Below are 13370 nucleotides of genomic sequence, written 5' to 3'. Positions count from 1 at the left end.
TTTAAAGGGAAAAACCATAGTTTCCCTGCACCAAAGCACAAAAATCTTCCAGACTTTAATATAAGTTAATAAAGTGGACTTCTTCCTTGCTCGTAAAAGACTGGCAACAGCTTCATCCAAATAACCTTTATTTTTCAGTTTTCTCCTCTCAATAGTCAGGCCACAAGACAAAAGACAGCTGAAGATCCTGAATGACCACCAGATGCTGATGTAACAAATCCTGAAAGTGGTCTATCCTCAGAGGACTCTCCACTATGAGCCCAATGAGTAGGCCTTGATATTTCCCATCTTCTGTATCACTCGACCTATCATGGGCCATGGAAGAAAAAAGCACAAGTTTTGACAAGGCCACTGATGAGAGAGAGCATATACTCTCTCCAATGTTGCCTCCTTCCTCCAACTGAAGAAACATGCCACCTTGGAGGTATGATGGGAGGCCATAAGATCCTAGCTTGGTTCACCCCATGTGTGCGTTATCATCTGAAGACTGCGTCAGACAGATCCCATTCTTCTAGATCCAGAGTATGATGACTGGGAAAATCTGCCTAAGTGTTCTACACTCCTGCGATATGCAAGGCCAAAAGCGCTTGAAGAGGTTTCTCTGCCCACCTAAATAGAAGCTCTATGGCGTCTATGCTGGATATGGTTTCATGGGCCTTTGCCACATGAATCTACACCAGAGGGCGCTTCTGTCTTCTTGGAATCTGTTGTCGGAGGAGTTTCATTGGCCTTTACCACTGCAGGGGGTCTCCATATCCAGTCACTTGTGGTGATTGTTTCAGTGCAATTTGGAGAAGGGGGTGGATCTGGAGATATCAGACTGGGTAGTAGTGACCACGGATGCCAGCCTCACCAGTTGGGGGGTGGTCTGCCAGGGGTGGACCACACAAGGATAGTGGTCACCAGCAGAAGTATCCTGTTCTATCAATCATTTAGAAACAAGGGCGGTGAGCAGGGAGTTGGTAGTATTTCTTTCGCAGATTCAGGTGGTGACCTTGGGTTGCCTTTGTGAGAGGTTGCAGGGAAAACCTTTGGCTGCCCATCCAGATATTATACATTTTCTCAAAGGTGTCAAACATTTGTGGCCACCGGAGAGAATATGTCCCTCATGGAATTTTAACTTGATCATGGGAGGGCTTTGTGGTGCCCTGTTTGAGCCTTTATGGAGGGCATCGCTGAAGGACGTCACCTTGAAAACGGTGTTTCTGGTGGCAATTTGTTCGACTAGATGGATTTCGGAACTCCAGGCTTTATCCTGTAGAGAGCCGTTTCTGTGGAGTTTGAACACTGGGGTGACTTTGCGTACCGTGTCCTCGTTTTTTGCTGAAGGTTGTTTCTTCTTTTCATCTGAACCAAATGGTGGAATTACCGGTGTTTTCGAATGTGGCTTTGGAAGGATCAAATGCGAGAGAACGTCACTTAATGGATATGCGGCTGACTCTGTTGCGTTAAGGTCACTAGGTTGTTCAGATCATCTGTTTGTTTTGTTCAGGGGCACAAACAAAGGAGCCAAAGCATCTAAAGCCATGATCATTCGATGGTTGAAGGAGGCTATTTTTTCGACCTATATTTGCAAAGGCCCGACAGCCCTGGAGGGGTTGTGGGCGCATTTTACTAGAGCTCAAGTGACTTCTTGGGCTGAGTGTCAGTTGGTGTCGTCTCAAGAGATCTGTAGAGCAGCAACATGGTCTTCCCTTCACACTTTCATCAAGCATTACCGTAGATGTGCGGGCGCCAGAGGAGGCGAACTTCGGTGAAGGTGTGCTGTGAATGGGACTTTAGGGTGCCTGCCCAGGGTAGGGGAGCTTGGGTACATCCCACTTATCTGGACTGATCTGGGGTATAAACAGGAAAGGAAAATTGGTTCTTACCTGCTCAAATGGAAGTGAAGGTTTTACAGTGAATAAGCCAGCAGACCTGCCTGAGCCCCGCCTAACTTCCTTTTTTTTTTTTAAGAAACAAAAAAAAAATATTTTCCTGAAGAGAAACCTGTGAGAGAAGAACCTTCAACTGCTCCACAAATCAGACACCACAGGTAATGGAGGAAGATTCTAGAAAGGCTGCCAGAAAGGAAGGAAAAGAGGGAGCCAAAATCACTGCCAATGAAATCCCTCCTACACACAAAGAGCAAGCAGTAAGGAGCTACCGATCCCCACTGCTCGTCCCGACTCCACCAGTATGAAAGCCCAAAAGGATGAAACAAACTGGGAGCAATTTTTCGCAAGTTTCTATGCTGCAGGATTCAGCACCTCTGCCATCTGCTAGAGAAAAAGAAATAGTGAAGTTCTGCATGCTTCACAGTGCCCTATAAGGAATGATGCCAGCAAATCAGAATCTTCTGTCTCATCATCTGCTGACAAGGATGCTAAACTCATATGTCCTGGACTGGTCTAGGGGGATAATAAGGAAGCATTGTTTGGTCTATATCAAGAAGATTATAGTACATAAGAAAATTCCTCAAGGCCACAGCCAAATGCTTCATGAAGAGGAGAAAAATAATGAAAGGTCTTCGGGGAGAAGAAAACGAGGACTGTTGGAAGAGCTGGATGAGGTAGGTTACTACCCGGGGCATGAAGCCAGGAGACTGCTGATGTGCCTTCTCAAGTGTGGGAGGGGAAAAGGGGACTCCAGTGCTCCATGCCTTCACTTCCACTGCCATTATAGTGGCAGGAGGAGGCCATTAAATCCTTACATGGACACTAGCGTGCAGTCAAATTATTGAAGGGGCACCCCTGCCGGCCGGCTGCATCATCAGAGGGAGACTTTGTCTGCCCAGATTGCCAGTTGGCTCAGTGATTGGCCTGAAGATAACAAAGAGAATAACAAGAAAACATCTGCTGGAGGATTTCTAGAAGATATTATCATATATAATACAGACCAAATGTCTAGAGCCTGACCAAACCTTAAATAGCATTATACCAAGCTATGTTGGAAAGTTATATTACCTTTTTTCAAATCTTCATCAGATGGCAGTGATCCCTGACATACATGGTATGAAAGAAGTCTCTGAACAACATCATTCAGTGATTTGAATTTACTTTTATCTGGTGCCACAGCTTGTGCCTGATCACGCTGTAACTGTTGAAGCATGCTAAAATAAAAAATAGGTATCATGATAAATCGTATTAATATATCAGTGAACCGTATTAATATATCAGTGAACCGGGAAATTAAGAGAAAAAAAGAGACAAGAGGGCTCAGAAACCTGCAAAATAAAGAGAAGCAGCAGGACCACGTGGTGAGTGATACTGCTCCCACCCCCAGCCCAGCACTGTTTTCAGGCGTTTAAATTACAGACGCTTCCCTGGGCGTCCCTCTTTCTGCCAGGATCCTTTCTCAGTCTCTGTCCTCCTCCACTGCAGGGGCTCGTGCGGTCGGCACAGCTCAGTCGGGGCAAGAGCCCGCTCACCCCTCCCTTCTGTGAGCCAGCAGTGAACAGTGAACCGGGAAATTAAGAGAAAAAAAGAGACAAGAGGGCTCAGAAACCTGCAAAATAAAGAGAAGCAGCAGGACCACGTGGTGAGTGATACTGCTCCCACCCCCAACCCAGCCGTCTAGCCCAGCACTGTTTTCAGGCCCTTAAATTGCAGACACTCCCTGGGGCGTCGCGCACCAGGCGTCGCGCACACGAAGGAGCGCAACCTAAGGGGCCTGCCCCTTAGTGCGCTCCTTGGAGCGTCCCAGAGCAAGAGCCATTACCCACCCTTATCCATCCATCCAGCGATCACACATCCACCCATCCAGTCTCCAGCGGCACTCATCCAGTCTCCAGCAGCACTCATCCAATCTCCAGCAGCACTCATCCAATCTCCAGCGGCACTCATCCAATCTCCTGCAGCACTCATCCAGTCCCCAGAGGCACTCAACCAGCAGCACTCATCCAGTCTCCTGCAGCACTCATCCAGTCTCCTGCAGCACTCATCCAGTCTCCAGAGGCACTCATCCAGTCCCCAGAGGCACTCATCCAGCAGCACTCATCCAGTCTCCTGCAGCACTCATCCAGTCTCCAGAGGCACTCATCCAGTCCCCAGAGGCACTCATCCAGCAGCACTCATCCAGTCTCCTGCAGCACTCATCCAGTCTCCTGCAGCACTTATCCAGTCCCCAGAGGCACTCATCCAGCAGCACCCATCCAGTCTCCTGCAGCACTCATCCAGTCTCCAGAGGCACTCATCCAGTCCCCAGAGGCACTCATCCAGCAGCACTCATCCAGTCTCCTGCAGCACTCATCCAGTCTCCTGCAGCACTTATCCAGTCCCCAGAGGCACTCATCCAGCAGCACCCATCCAGTCTCCTGCAGCACTCATCCACTCCAGAGGCACTCATCCAGTCTCCAGAGGCACTCATCCAGCAGCACGCATCCAGTCTCCTGCAGCACTCATCCAGTCTCCTGCAGCACTCATCCAGCAGCACTCATCCAGCAGCACTCATCCAGTCCCCAGAGGCACTCATCCAGCAGCACGCATCCAGTCTCCTGCGGCACGCATCCAGTCTCCTGCGGCACGCATCCAGTCTCCAGAGGCACGCATCCAATCTCTAGCAGCACTCATCCAGGCTACAGAAGCACACATCCAGTCTCTAGCAGCACATCCAAGCTCCGGTAGCACTCATCCAGCACCGATCCAACCTGAACAATAATGTACTACCGACCACGCACCTACAAATCACTCATCCCAATCATGATTTCCCCCACTACACAGTTACTAGGACTCACCCTATTCACCATAATCCTATTCAACGCCCAATCTCTCACCAACAAAACTCTTATACTCAACGACATACTGCAGGACACAACCCCAGACGTTTGCGCCATAACAGAAACATGGCTCAAATCCACGGACATCACACTCATTAACCAATTACCAACGCAGACTTACGATTTCTTCTCCATCCCAAGACAAAAAAAAAGAGGAGGGGGTATCTTCCTAGCTGCAAAAAAATCCTTAAGGTTCTCACACCACCCCATCAGTACAGTAACTAAACTAGAACTAGGATTGTTCAAATCAGAACAACTCCAAATCCTGCTAGTCTACGCCCCGCCAGGCTTACTAGAGTCAGACTCCTCTCCTATCATCGAAACCATAACTCTGCATCTCAATCTTGACTCCCCTGCTATAATCCTGGGTGACTTCAATTTACATGTTGACAAAGTTCCCCTCTCTACAAACTGTGAAGCCCTCCTCACCGCACTGTCAGCGATGGGATTCAGACAACAAATCAATAAACCCACCCACAAAGCAGGCCACACGCTCGATCTACTCTTTACAAACACTGGTATTTCTCTTACAAAACAACCAAATTGCAAAAAAGTCCCATGGTCAGATCATTCTCTAATCTCCACCAGTTTTTCCTTACCTCGATCAGACTCCAAACTCAACTCAAGACCCTCTTTCCTATACAGAAAACCTTGCAACTCGGAACATCTAAGTAAAGCTCTAACCTCGGATCTACCACTCATTGAAGTATCTACCCCTAACGCTGCCCTCCAATCCTGGTCCAAAATAACAAAATCTATAGCAAACACTCTCTGCCCACTGACAACCAAAACAAGGTCTGCTAATACATCCAAACGTCAACCCTGGTATAATGATGAACTACGAAAACTCAAACAATTACTTCGGCAAAAAGAAAGAAAATGGCGCAAAGCCCCTTCACCAGCCTCACTCTCTGATTACAAACGATCACTCCATCTTTACAAAAGTACCACGTTGAAAATCAAAAGAGACTACTATGCCCGAAAGGTTCATCATCTCAGCTTTGACTCAAAAGCTCTATTCGCCTTCGTTTCCAGCCTCACTAAACCTATCACTCCAGATATACCACCCGAACAAGCCCAGACTAAAGCAGACGAATTGGCTCTTCATTTTAACAAAAAAATATCGGATCTCCTTAATCAGCTGATTCCAAACACTACGTCTCCAGATAACACATATCTTCCCCAAAATAAAGACATCCAGCTTAATGCCTTTGAACCCATCACAATCACAGAGATACAAAATGTATTAAAAAGAATGAAACCGTCATCACACCCATTTGATCAAATCCCTACCAAAATGCTTCTTCTTATCCCGGACACAATAGCAAAAACCCTAGCAGATATTATAAACTGCTCCTTATCACATGGCATCTACCCAGATGACCTAAAAACTGCCTCAATCAAGCCACTGCTAAAAAAAACCAAATCTAAATGCATGTGATCCCAACAACTTCCGCCCTATTTCCAACCTACCATTTATAGCTAAAATCATGGAAAAACTGGTAAACACCCAACTATCCAACTACCTAGAGGACCACAGTATTCTGTCCCCAAACCAATATGGTTTTCGCAAAGCCGCAAGCACCGAAACGCTACTAATTTCACTCATGGACTACCTACTCTCTGGTATTGATAAAGGCCAAGCATATTTTCTAATCCTCCTTGACTTCTCGGCGGCCTTTGACACCGTCAACCACGCCCTTCTTCTAAAACAGCTGGCAAACATTGGTTTAACAGGTGCCACACTAAACTGGTTCAAAACATTTCTAGAAAACAGAGGATACAGAGTCAAAATTCATAATAAAGAATCCCAATACCACCCTTCTAATAGAGGAGTGCCGCAAGGATCATCACTTTCACCCACCCTTTTCAATGTCTACCTGCTACCACTCTGCCAACTACTAACAAAATTAAGCCTGAAACATTTCCTTTTTGCAGACGACGTACAGATCGTAATCCCTATAAAAGAATTAATCTCAAAAACAATGGAATACTGGGACAGTTGCCTATTAGAAATTAAACTTCTCCTCAACAGTCTAAACCTTGTACTCAATGCTTCGAAAACAGAATTCCTGCTCATATCACCGGAAAACAATAACACACTTCCTAAACCACCCACACTCCTTCAAACAACCCACGTAAGAGACTTAGGAGCCATCCTAGACAATCGTCTCAACCTCAAAACATTCATTAACCAAACCACCAAAGATTGCTTCTACAAATTACATATCCTGAAAAGAATAAAACCGCTGTTTCACACTCAGGACTTCAGAACAATCTTGCAAGCAATAATCTTTTCCAAACTAGATTATTGCAACTCATTACTATTAGGCCTCCCAGCTTCTTACACCAAACCTTTACAAATGGTTCAGAACTCTGCAGCCAGAGTCCTTACAAATTCCAGGAAAATTGACCACATTTCACCTATTCTCAAAAACCTCCATTGGCTTCCGATCCACTATAGAATCATGTACAAAACCATTAACATCATATACAAAAACTATCAACCAACACACGCAACTTGACCTACAATACCACTTAAAAAATTCACCTCCGCCAGGCCTATCAGGGAACACTACAAAGAGTCACTCCAAATTCCAAAGGCCAAAACCTACCAACATAAATCCTTGAGTCTCAGAGCCTTCTCATCAGCAGGTCCAGCTCTCTGGAACTCGATCCCACCTGATTTGAGACAAGAGCCATGCTCTTTAACATTTAGGAAAAGACTAAAAACTTGGCTTTTCAAAAAAGCATTTCCAAGCCTTGAATAAAACCTCCTCTCACTAGCACTAACTCGTATGCAATAATGGAATGTAAACACGAATCAACCAACCTCAAACCCTCTCTCACTAATTCCTGCTGAATATTTATCATACTATTACCATTCACAACTGTCATATTTATTCATTTGATTACCTATGTACTGTTTCATTTTTCACTTGCTATTCTAATGTATCAATAGGCTGAAATGTAAATATTGTGCTGTTCAATTTCTCCCCTTCCATCCCAAGTTTATTTTCCTTGTTTTTTGTAACTTTCCCTCTCCCTTTTTCTGATTCACTGTATTTAAAGTTCAAGGTTCTTATTGAAAATATTGTTTTTTACGTTACGTTATGCTTTACACTCCTTGTTATTTGTAAACCGGGTTGATGTGATGCCTATCATGAAACTCGGTATAACAAAAACAATAAATAAATAAATAAATAAATATCACCTATTTTATTTGCATAATGATTTTCTCTTTTCTCTCTTTCCTTTTCCCTTTTCTAATCTCTAAAAAATAACAGAAAACGCAAAACTGTGCTCTCTGATGACAGCTGTGCAATGAACTACATAAATGGGTCACATGAAACATCGCATTCCGGTGTGGAGGATCTTTTCAGAAGTTTCTAAGAAGCTTTGCCAGCACGCACGGCAGCTGCTCAGTTTAATGGTTTCCAAAGCTTAGAAGCTCAATGCAATGCTGTTATTAGAGACCACCTACCACAGGTAAGGAATTTCACTTTTTCTGAGGACAAGCAGGTGAAATAGATTGTCTTCAAATAAAAAGGGGGAAAGAGATCACAATCAGCCGGTGAATATGAAAAAACAAAATCTACTTTTGTGGCAGAGATCTCCATTTTTTATTTTTCCTTTTTTATATTCTGCTGTTTGCCACTTCAAAGCAGATTACAGTCAGGAACTGTAGATACGTCCTTATCTCTAGAGGGCTTGCAATCTAACCCATAGATTCATCAAAATGCTGTAATATCGCGGGCGTTAGGCCTGCGATAAGAAAAAGGGGTGTGTTTAGGATAATTTTAGAGTTACCACACCATAGCGCAGTAAACTTTTTGTGCCCCACGATACTTCCTATTTTGAGAGAGAGACTCTGGGAAGGCCTTCACAGTATGCAACTATTTATATGCCTGTAGGAGGGGAAGCTAATAGCTTGAGGTAAGGTGTTGGTGGTGGTTTAGGGGCCAGTTTTTCATGCACAGTGAGACGAACGAACAGCACAGTACACCTCAGTGAAGATTTGACATCATTTGGAGTGAGGAAAGTCTCACAAAGATGAAATTTTGTACTATGTTTTCTCGCTCTAGCTTGATGGACTAAGCTATGGATGAAAAACTGGCCCCTAAACCCTAAACCACCACCAACCCCTCCTATAGGCATATAATAGTTGCATCCTGTGAAGGCCTCCCCAGAGTCTCTCTCTCTCTCTCTTCTACTCCCCTCCCAAGCCCAGAAATGACCGAAATGCAATTCAAAAAATTTATCGCAAATTGCATTACGGCTGTTTCACTCATATAGCACAGCTTAACGCCAGGAAAAAAGGTGTAGTTATTTACAGCGTTAAAACTATACGATAACATGCATTATGCTATCGCACAGTGCGATATTGCTCCTCATTTTCATAAGTCCCACCCAAACTCCTCCCTAATCCCACCCCTTCCCAAAATTTGCATTCATGCTGTGCGATACTGCTATTATCGCATGCGTTATGGCATTAACACATTATTGCATTTGTTTACGCTATAATGCATTTTGATGAATAATCCTGTAAGTTTGTACCCAAGGCAATGGAAGGTACAAGGTTACTCCTTGTGAACTTGTGAAAAGGAGCAACAGCAGGGTTTGAAGGCTAGTTTCCCTGGTTTGAAGCCTGCTGCTTTAACCACTAGGCTACTACTCTGCATCTACCAGCTCCTACTCTCTCGAATCAAGAAATCCACATAGAAGGTATTTTTGTGATTTAATTTTTGCAATAGAACATATAATGCACAATAAAGCAGATAACCTGAAAGCATACAAATCAGTCCTAGTAGGTAAGGATCTGAACTCTACTAACAGGCTTTGAAAAGATGAGCATTCCAAACCTAGCATCCTAACAAGAGGTTGGGTCAATATACTAATGGCTGGTGAATGCAAGGACTGAACTCCTTGTTGCAGCTTTGCAAATTTCTTCTAAGGAGGTAGACTGTAGATTTGCAAATGATGTTGCCATGACCCTGACAGCATGGCCCTTGACATGCCTTTCTAATGTCAGACCTACCAGAGCATCTGCTACCCAATTAGATATAGTGAATGATCTTTGTCACAGTAAGGCCTAGTCTGACAGGATTTTAAAAAAGGCAAAAGTTGGGGTGGACTTTCTAAGGGCTTTAGTCCACTGCAGATAGAAACTGACAACTCTACTGCAATCTAATGTGTGAAGTGCATCTTCTCCCTCATGGGCATGTAGCTGAGAGAAGAATATTGAAAGGATGACTGACTAAATAAAGGGCAAGTCAAGCACCAGCTTAAACAAGAAAGGAATGGATGCAAATTGGCACCCTTTTGTGGCAGAACTTAGCATAAGGGGAATAAGTCACTAAAGTCATGAAGTTCATTCATTCTGCATGCTGAAACAACCATCACCAAATATATGACCTTCCAGATCAGGTACTTGAGCTTATGAGAGATGAGAGGCTAAAGGGAGATTTTCATTAGCTGGGTTAGAATCACATTAATATCCTATGACAATGTGAGACTTTTTAAGATATTCTTCATTTGAATTATGTACTGTATAAACCTGGCAACTAAAGGCAGTATATTAATTGGCTTCCTTTTTACAAGGTGGTGATATGGAGATGAACTGTAACTTAATTTAAGACCAGGCTCTGAAAGATTTAGAAGGTATTTAAGCAGTTTTTGTGTGGAGCCCCAGATGGAAAAACTTCTCCATTTAAAACATCCAGTAGATTCCTTCCAGAAATCAGAAGGAGTTGAAAAACATTCTTAGAGAGTCCATATGAAATATCACTAGAGACAAGATTTGCTAGGTCTAAAAAAAACTGGACATTCTCAAAAGCCTTGTGAAGGAACCACTTAAAACCCAGCAATGGCCCTTGGGAGACCACTTCAAATCTTCAGGCCAGAGAATTCTCCAGGTGCCGCCACTTGGAAGTATGGCCCGGCTCGTCTACAATCAAACCCTCACAGCAACTATGGACCAAAGTCTCCATTTAAGGCTCACTTGTTTTTTTGACAAGCAGAGGAAGAAGAATTTGTCCTGTCTCCTGAGCCTGTCCTTGGTCCAAGGCATCAAATCAGCTAAGGACTGCTTTGACAAGGCCTGACCTCCAGGGTGACCTTAGTCAGCTCCCTAGGCCTTCTCTTTAGGCTTTGATGCCACTTGCGAACTGGATTTACTCATCGAATAGATATGGAGCCTCTCTTGCTGGACCTGAACAATTTCTAGCAATATCTCGGTGCAAAAACTGCAGAAAGAAACATCATGACCTGAACCCAGATATCCGTAGCACCCAACTTGATGATCCATGAAGGGCATATTTTGTGAGCACTTCAAGAACCTCTTGAAGCCACTGGCTTGTTTCTTTGACATGGGAGGAAAATCAATGATATAAAATCAAAACAAGAAGAAATTTTCAATGAAAGATGCATCAAGAAGAAAATCATTTAAGACTAGGCTCACAGTGAAGGACCACTACTTCTTAGTAATAGTGAGCAACAGCACAGAAGAAAAAAATTCAACTGAAAAAAAAAAAAGAGAAAAATCTAAGTAGAGCGCTACTGGGAACGTTTAATGGAAGTAAACACAGCTTATACTTGTTTAGAAAATAAGGCCGGAGGCAAAGCAAAATTGCTTACCTTGAAATAGGTGTTATCCCAGGACAGCAGGATGTAGTCCTCACATATGGGTGAGTCACTGGCGGAGCCCTATTGTGGGAAAACTTTCTGTCAAAGTTTCTAGAAACTTTTGACTGGCACTGTGAGGCTACTGAGAATGCCCAGTATGCCATGATATTCTCTGCCACAGGGGTCTCTCTTCAGTCTCGTACGTAGCAATAAGCTTTAGCAAAAAATAAAATAATAAAACGTATCGGATCCAACTCCGCGGGGTGGCAGGTGGGTTTCAGGAGGACTACATCCTGCTGTCCTGGGATAACACCTATTACAAGGTAAGCAATTTTGCTTTATCCCAGGACAAGCAGAATGCTAGTCCTCACATATGGGAGATTAGCAAGCTAGAGGCTGAGTCATTTTGTAGTGAAGCAACAGTAAAGTATTGTTGTTGAAAATGAGTCAGCCGAAGATCACAGCAGGTTGGCTGTAGAAGGAGTTGGGTTTAAACTGAAAACAAGTTCTTTAAGACAGATTGTCAATAGGCTGAATCTTGTCGTCCTTGTTTGTCCAAATAGTAATGAGCTGCAAAGGTGTGAAGAGAACTCCATGTTGCTGCTTTACATATGTCAAGGATTGGCACTGAACAATAGTGTGCTACTCAAGTTGACATTGCTCTTACTGAATGTGCCTTTACTCGCCCTTGGAGAGGAAGGCCTGCTTTTTCATAGCAAAACTGTATGCAATCTGCTAGCCAACTGGATAGAGTATGTTTACCCACTGCTTTACCCGGTTTGTTTGGATCATAAGATACAAAGAGCTGAGTGGATTTCCTGTGGACTGCAGTGCAGTCTAAGTAAAATGCTAGCGCACGCTTACAGTCCAAGGTATGTAAGGCCCGTTCTCCTTGATGATAATGAGGCCTTGGAAAAAACGTGGGTAAAACTATGGATTGGTTCAAGTGGAATTTCGTAACTACCTTGGGAAGGAATTTTGGATGTGTACGGAGAACCACTCTGTCATGTAGGAATTTTGTGTAGGGTGAGTACGTGACACGTGCTTGTAACTCACTAACCTTTCTAGCTGATGTAATGGCTATGAGGAAGATAATCTTCCATGTGAAAAATTTAAGATCACAGGAATTCATGGGTTCAAAAGGAGAACGCATGTTAAGACCAGATTCAGGTCCCATTCTGTGACTGGAGGCCTAATTGGTGGTTTAAGTTGAGTTAAACCTCTCATAAATCTACTGACAAGAGGTTGTGTGGATATTGGTGCATCTCCCATCTTGTTATGGTAAGCTAAGATTGCACTTAAATGGACTCTTACAGATGAAGTCTGGAGATCAGAGTCTGAAAGATGGTATAAGTAGTGTAATAGAGAAGTAGTGGGGCAGGTGAAAGGATCAATATCCTGTTGTTTGCACCACAAAGTAAACCTTTTCCATTTCGAAGAATAGTTCTTTCGTGTGGAAGGCATACGTGAAGCTATAAGCACTAGAGATACATTGGTTGAAAGATTGCGTGGTTGTAAGATCAAGCTTTCAACATCCATGCTGTCAGGGATAGGGATTGAAGGTTGGGATGGTGCAACCGACCCTGATCCTGAGCTATGAGAGTGGGAGCTACTCCCAGGCAAATTGGATCCCTGACTGAGAGGTCGAGAATTGTGGGAAACCATACTTGTTGAGGCCAATACGGGGCTATGAGAATCATGGTCCCCTTGTCCTGTTGTAGCTTCACAAGAGTTTTGGTTATGTGCGGTATTGGAGGATACGCGTATAGAAGGCCTGAGTTCCAAGGGCAAGCAAAGGCGTCCTTGGCTGACTGGTTGTTCCGTTTGTGTAGAGAACAGAATTTGTCCACTTTGTGATTCAGATGTGACGCAAAGAGATCTATTGTTGGTTGTCCCCAACGTTGAAATATCCTGGTCACTACCGAGGGATCCAGGGACCATTTGTGTGGTTGGAACTGACGACAGAGTCGATCCGTCACTATATTGTGAA

General features: G+C 43.9%; 1 protein-coding gene across 1 annotated transcript in view; it reads right to left on the bottom strand.

Moving 5' to 3' along the window:
• The window catches only part of BICRAL (BRD4 interacting chromatin remodeling complex associated protein like), a 214540-nt gene that overhangs the window by 37998 nt on the left and 163172 nt on the right, over window positions 1-13370 (bottom strand). Inside the window, exon 9 of the mRNA XM_029593306.1 lies at window positions 2946-3091. Coding sequence (XP_029449166.1) covers window positions 2946-3091 — 146 coding nt within the window. The remainder of the gene's footprint in view (window positions 1-2945; window positions 3092-13370) is intronic.

Source organism: Rhinatrema bivittatum, chromosome 3 (genome assembly GCF_901001135.1).
Source record: "Rhinatrema bivittatum chromosome 3, aRhiBiv1.1, whole genome shotgun sequence".
Classification (NCBI taxonomy): Eukaryota; Metazoa; Chordata; class Amphibia; order Gymnophiona; family Rhinatrematidae; genus Rhinatrema; species Rhinatrema bivittatum.
The sequence above is the reverse complement of the archived record's forward strand: the minus strand, read 5'-3'. Positions and strand labels throughout refer to the sequence as shown.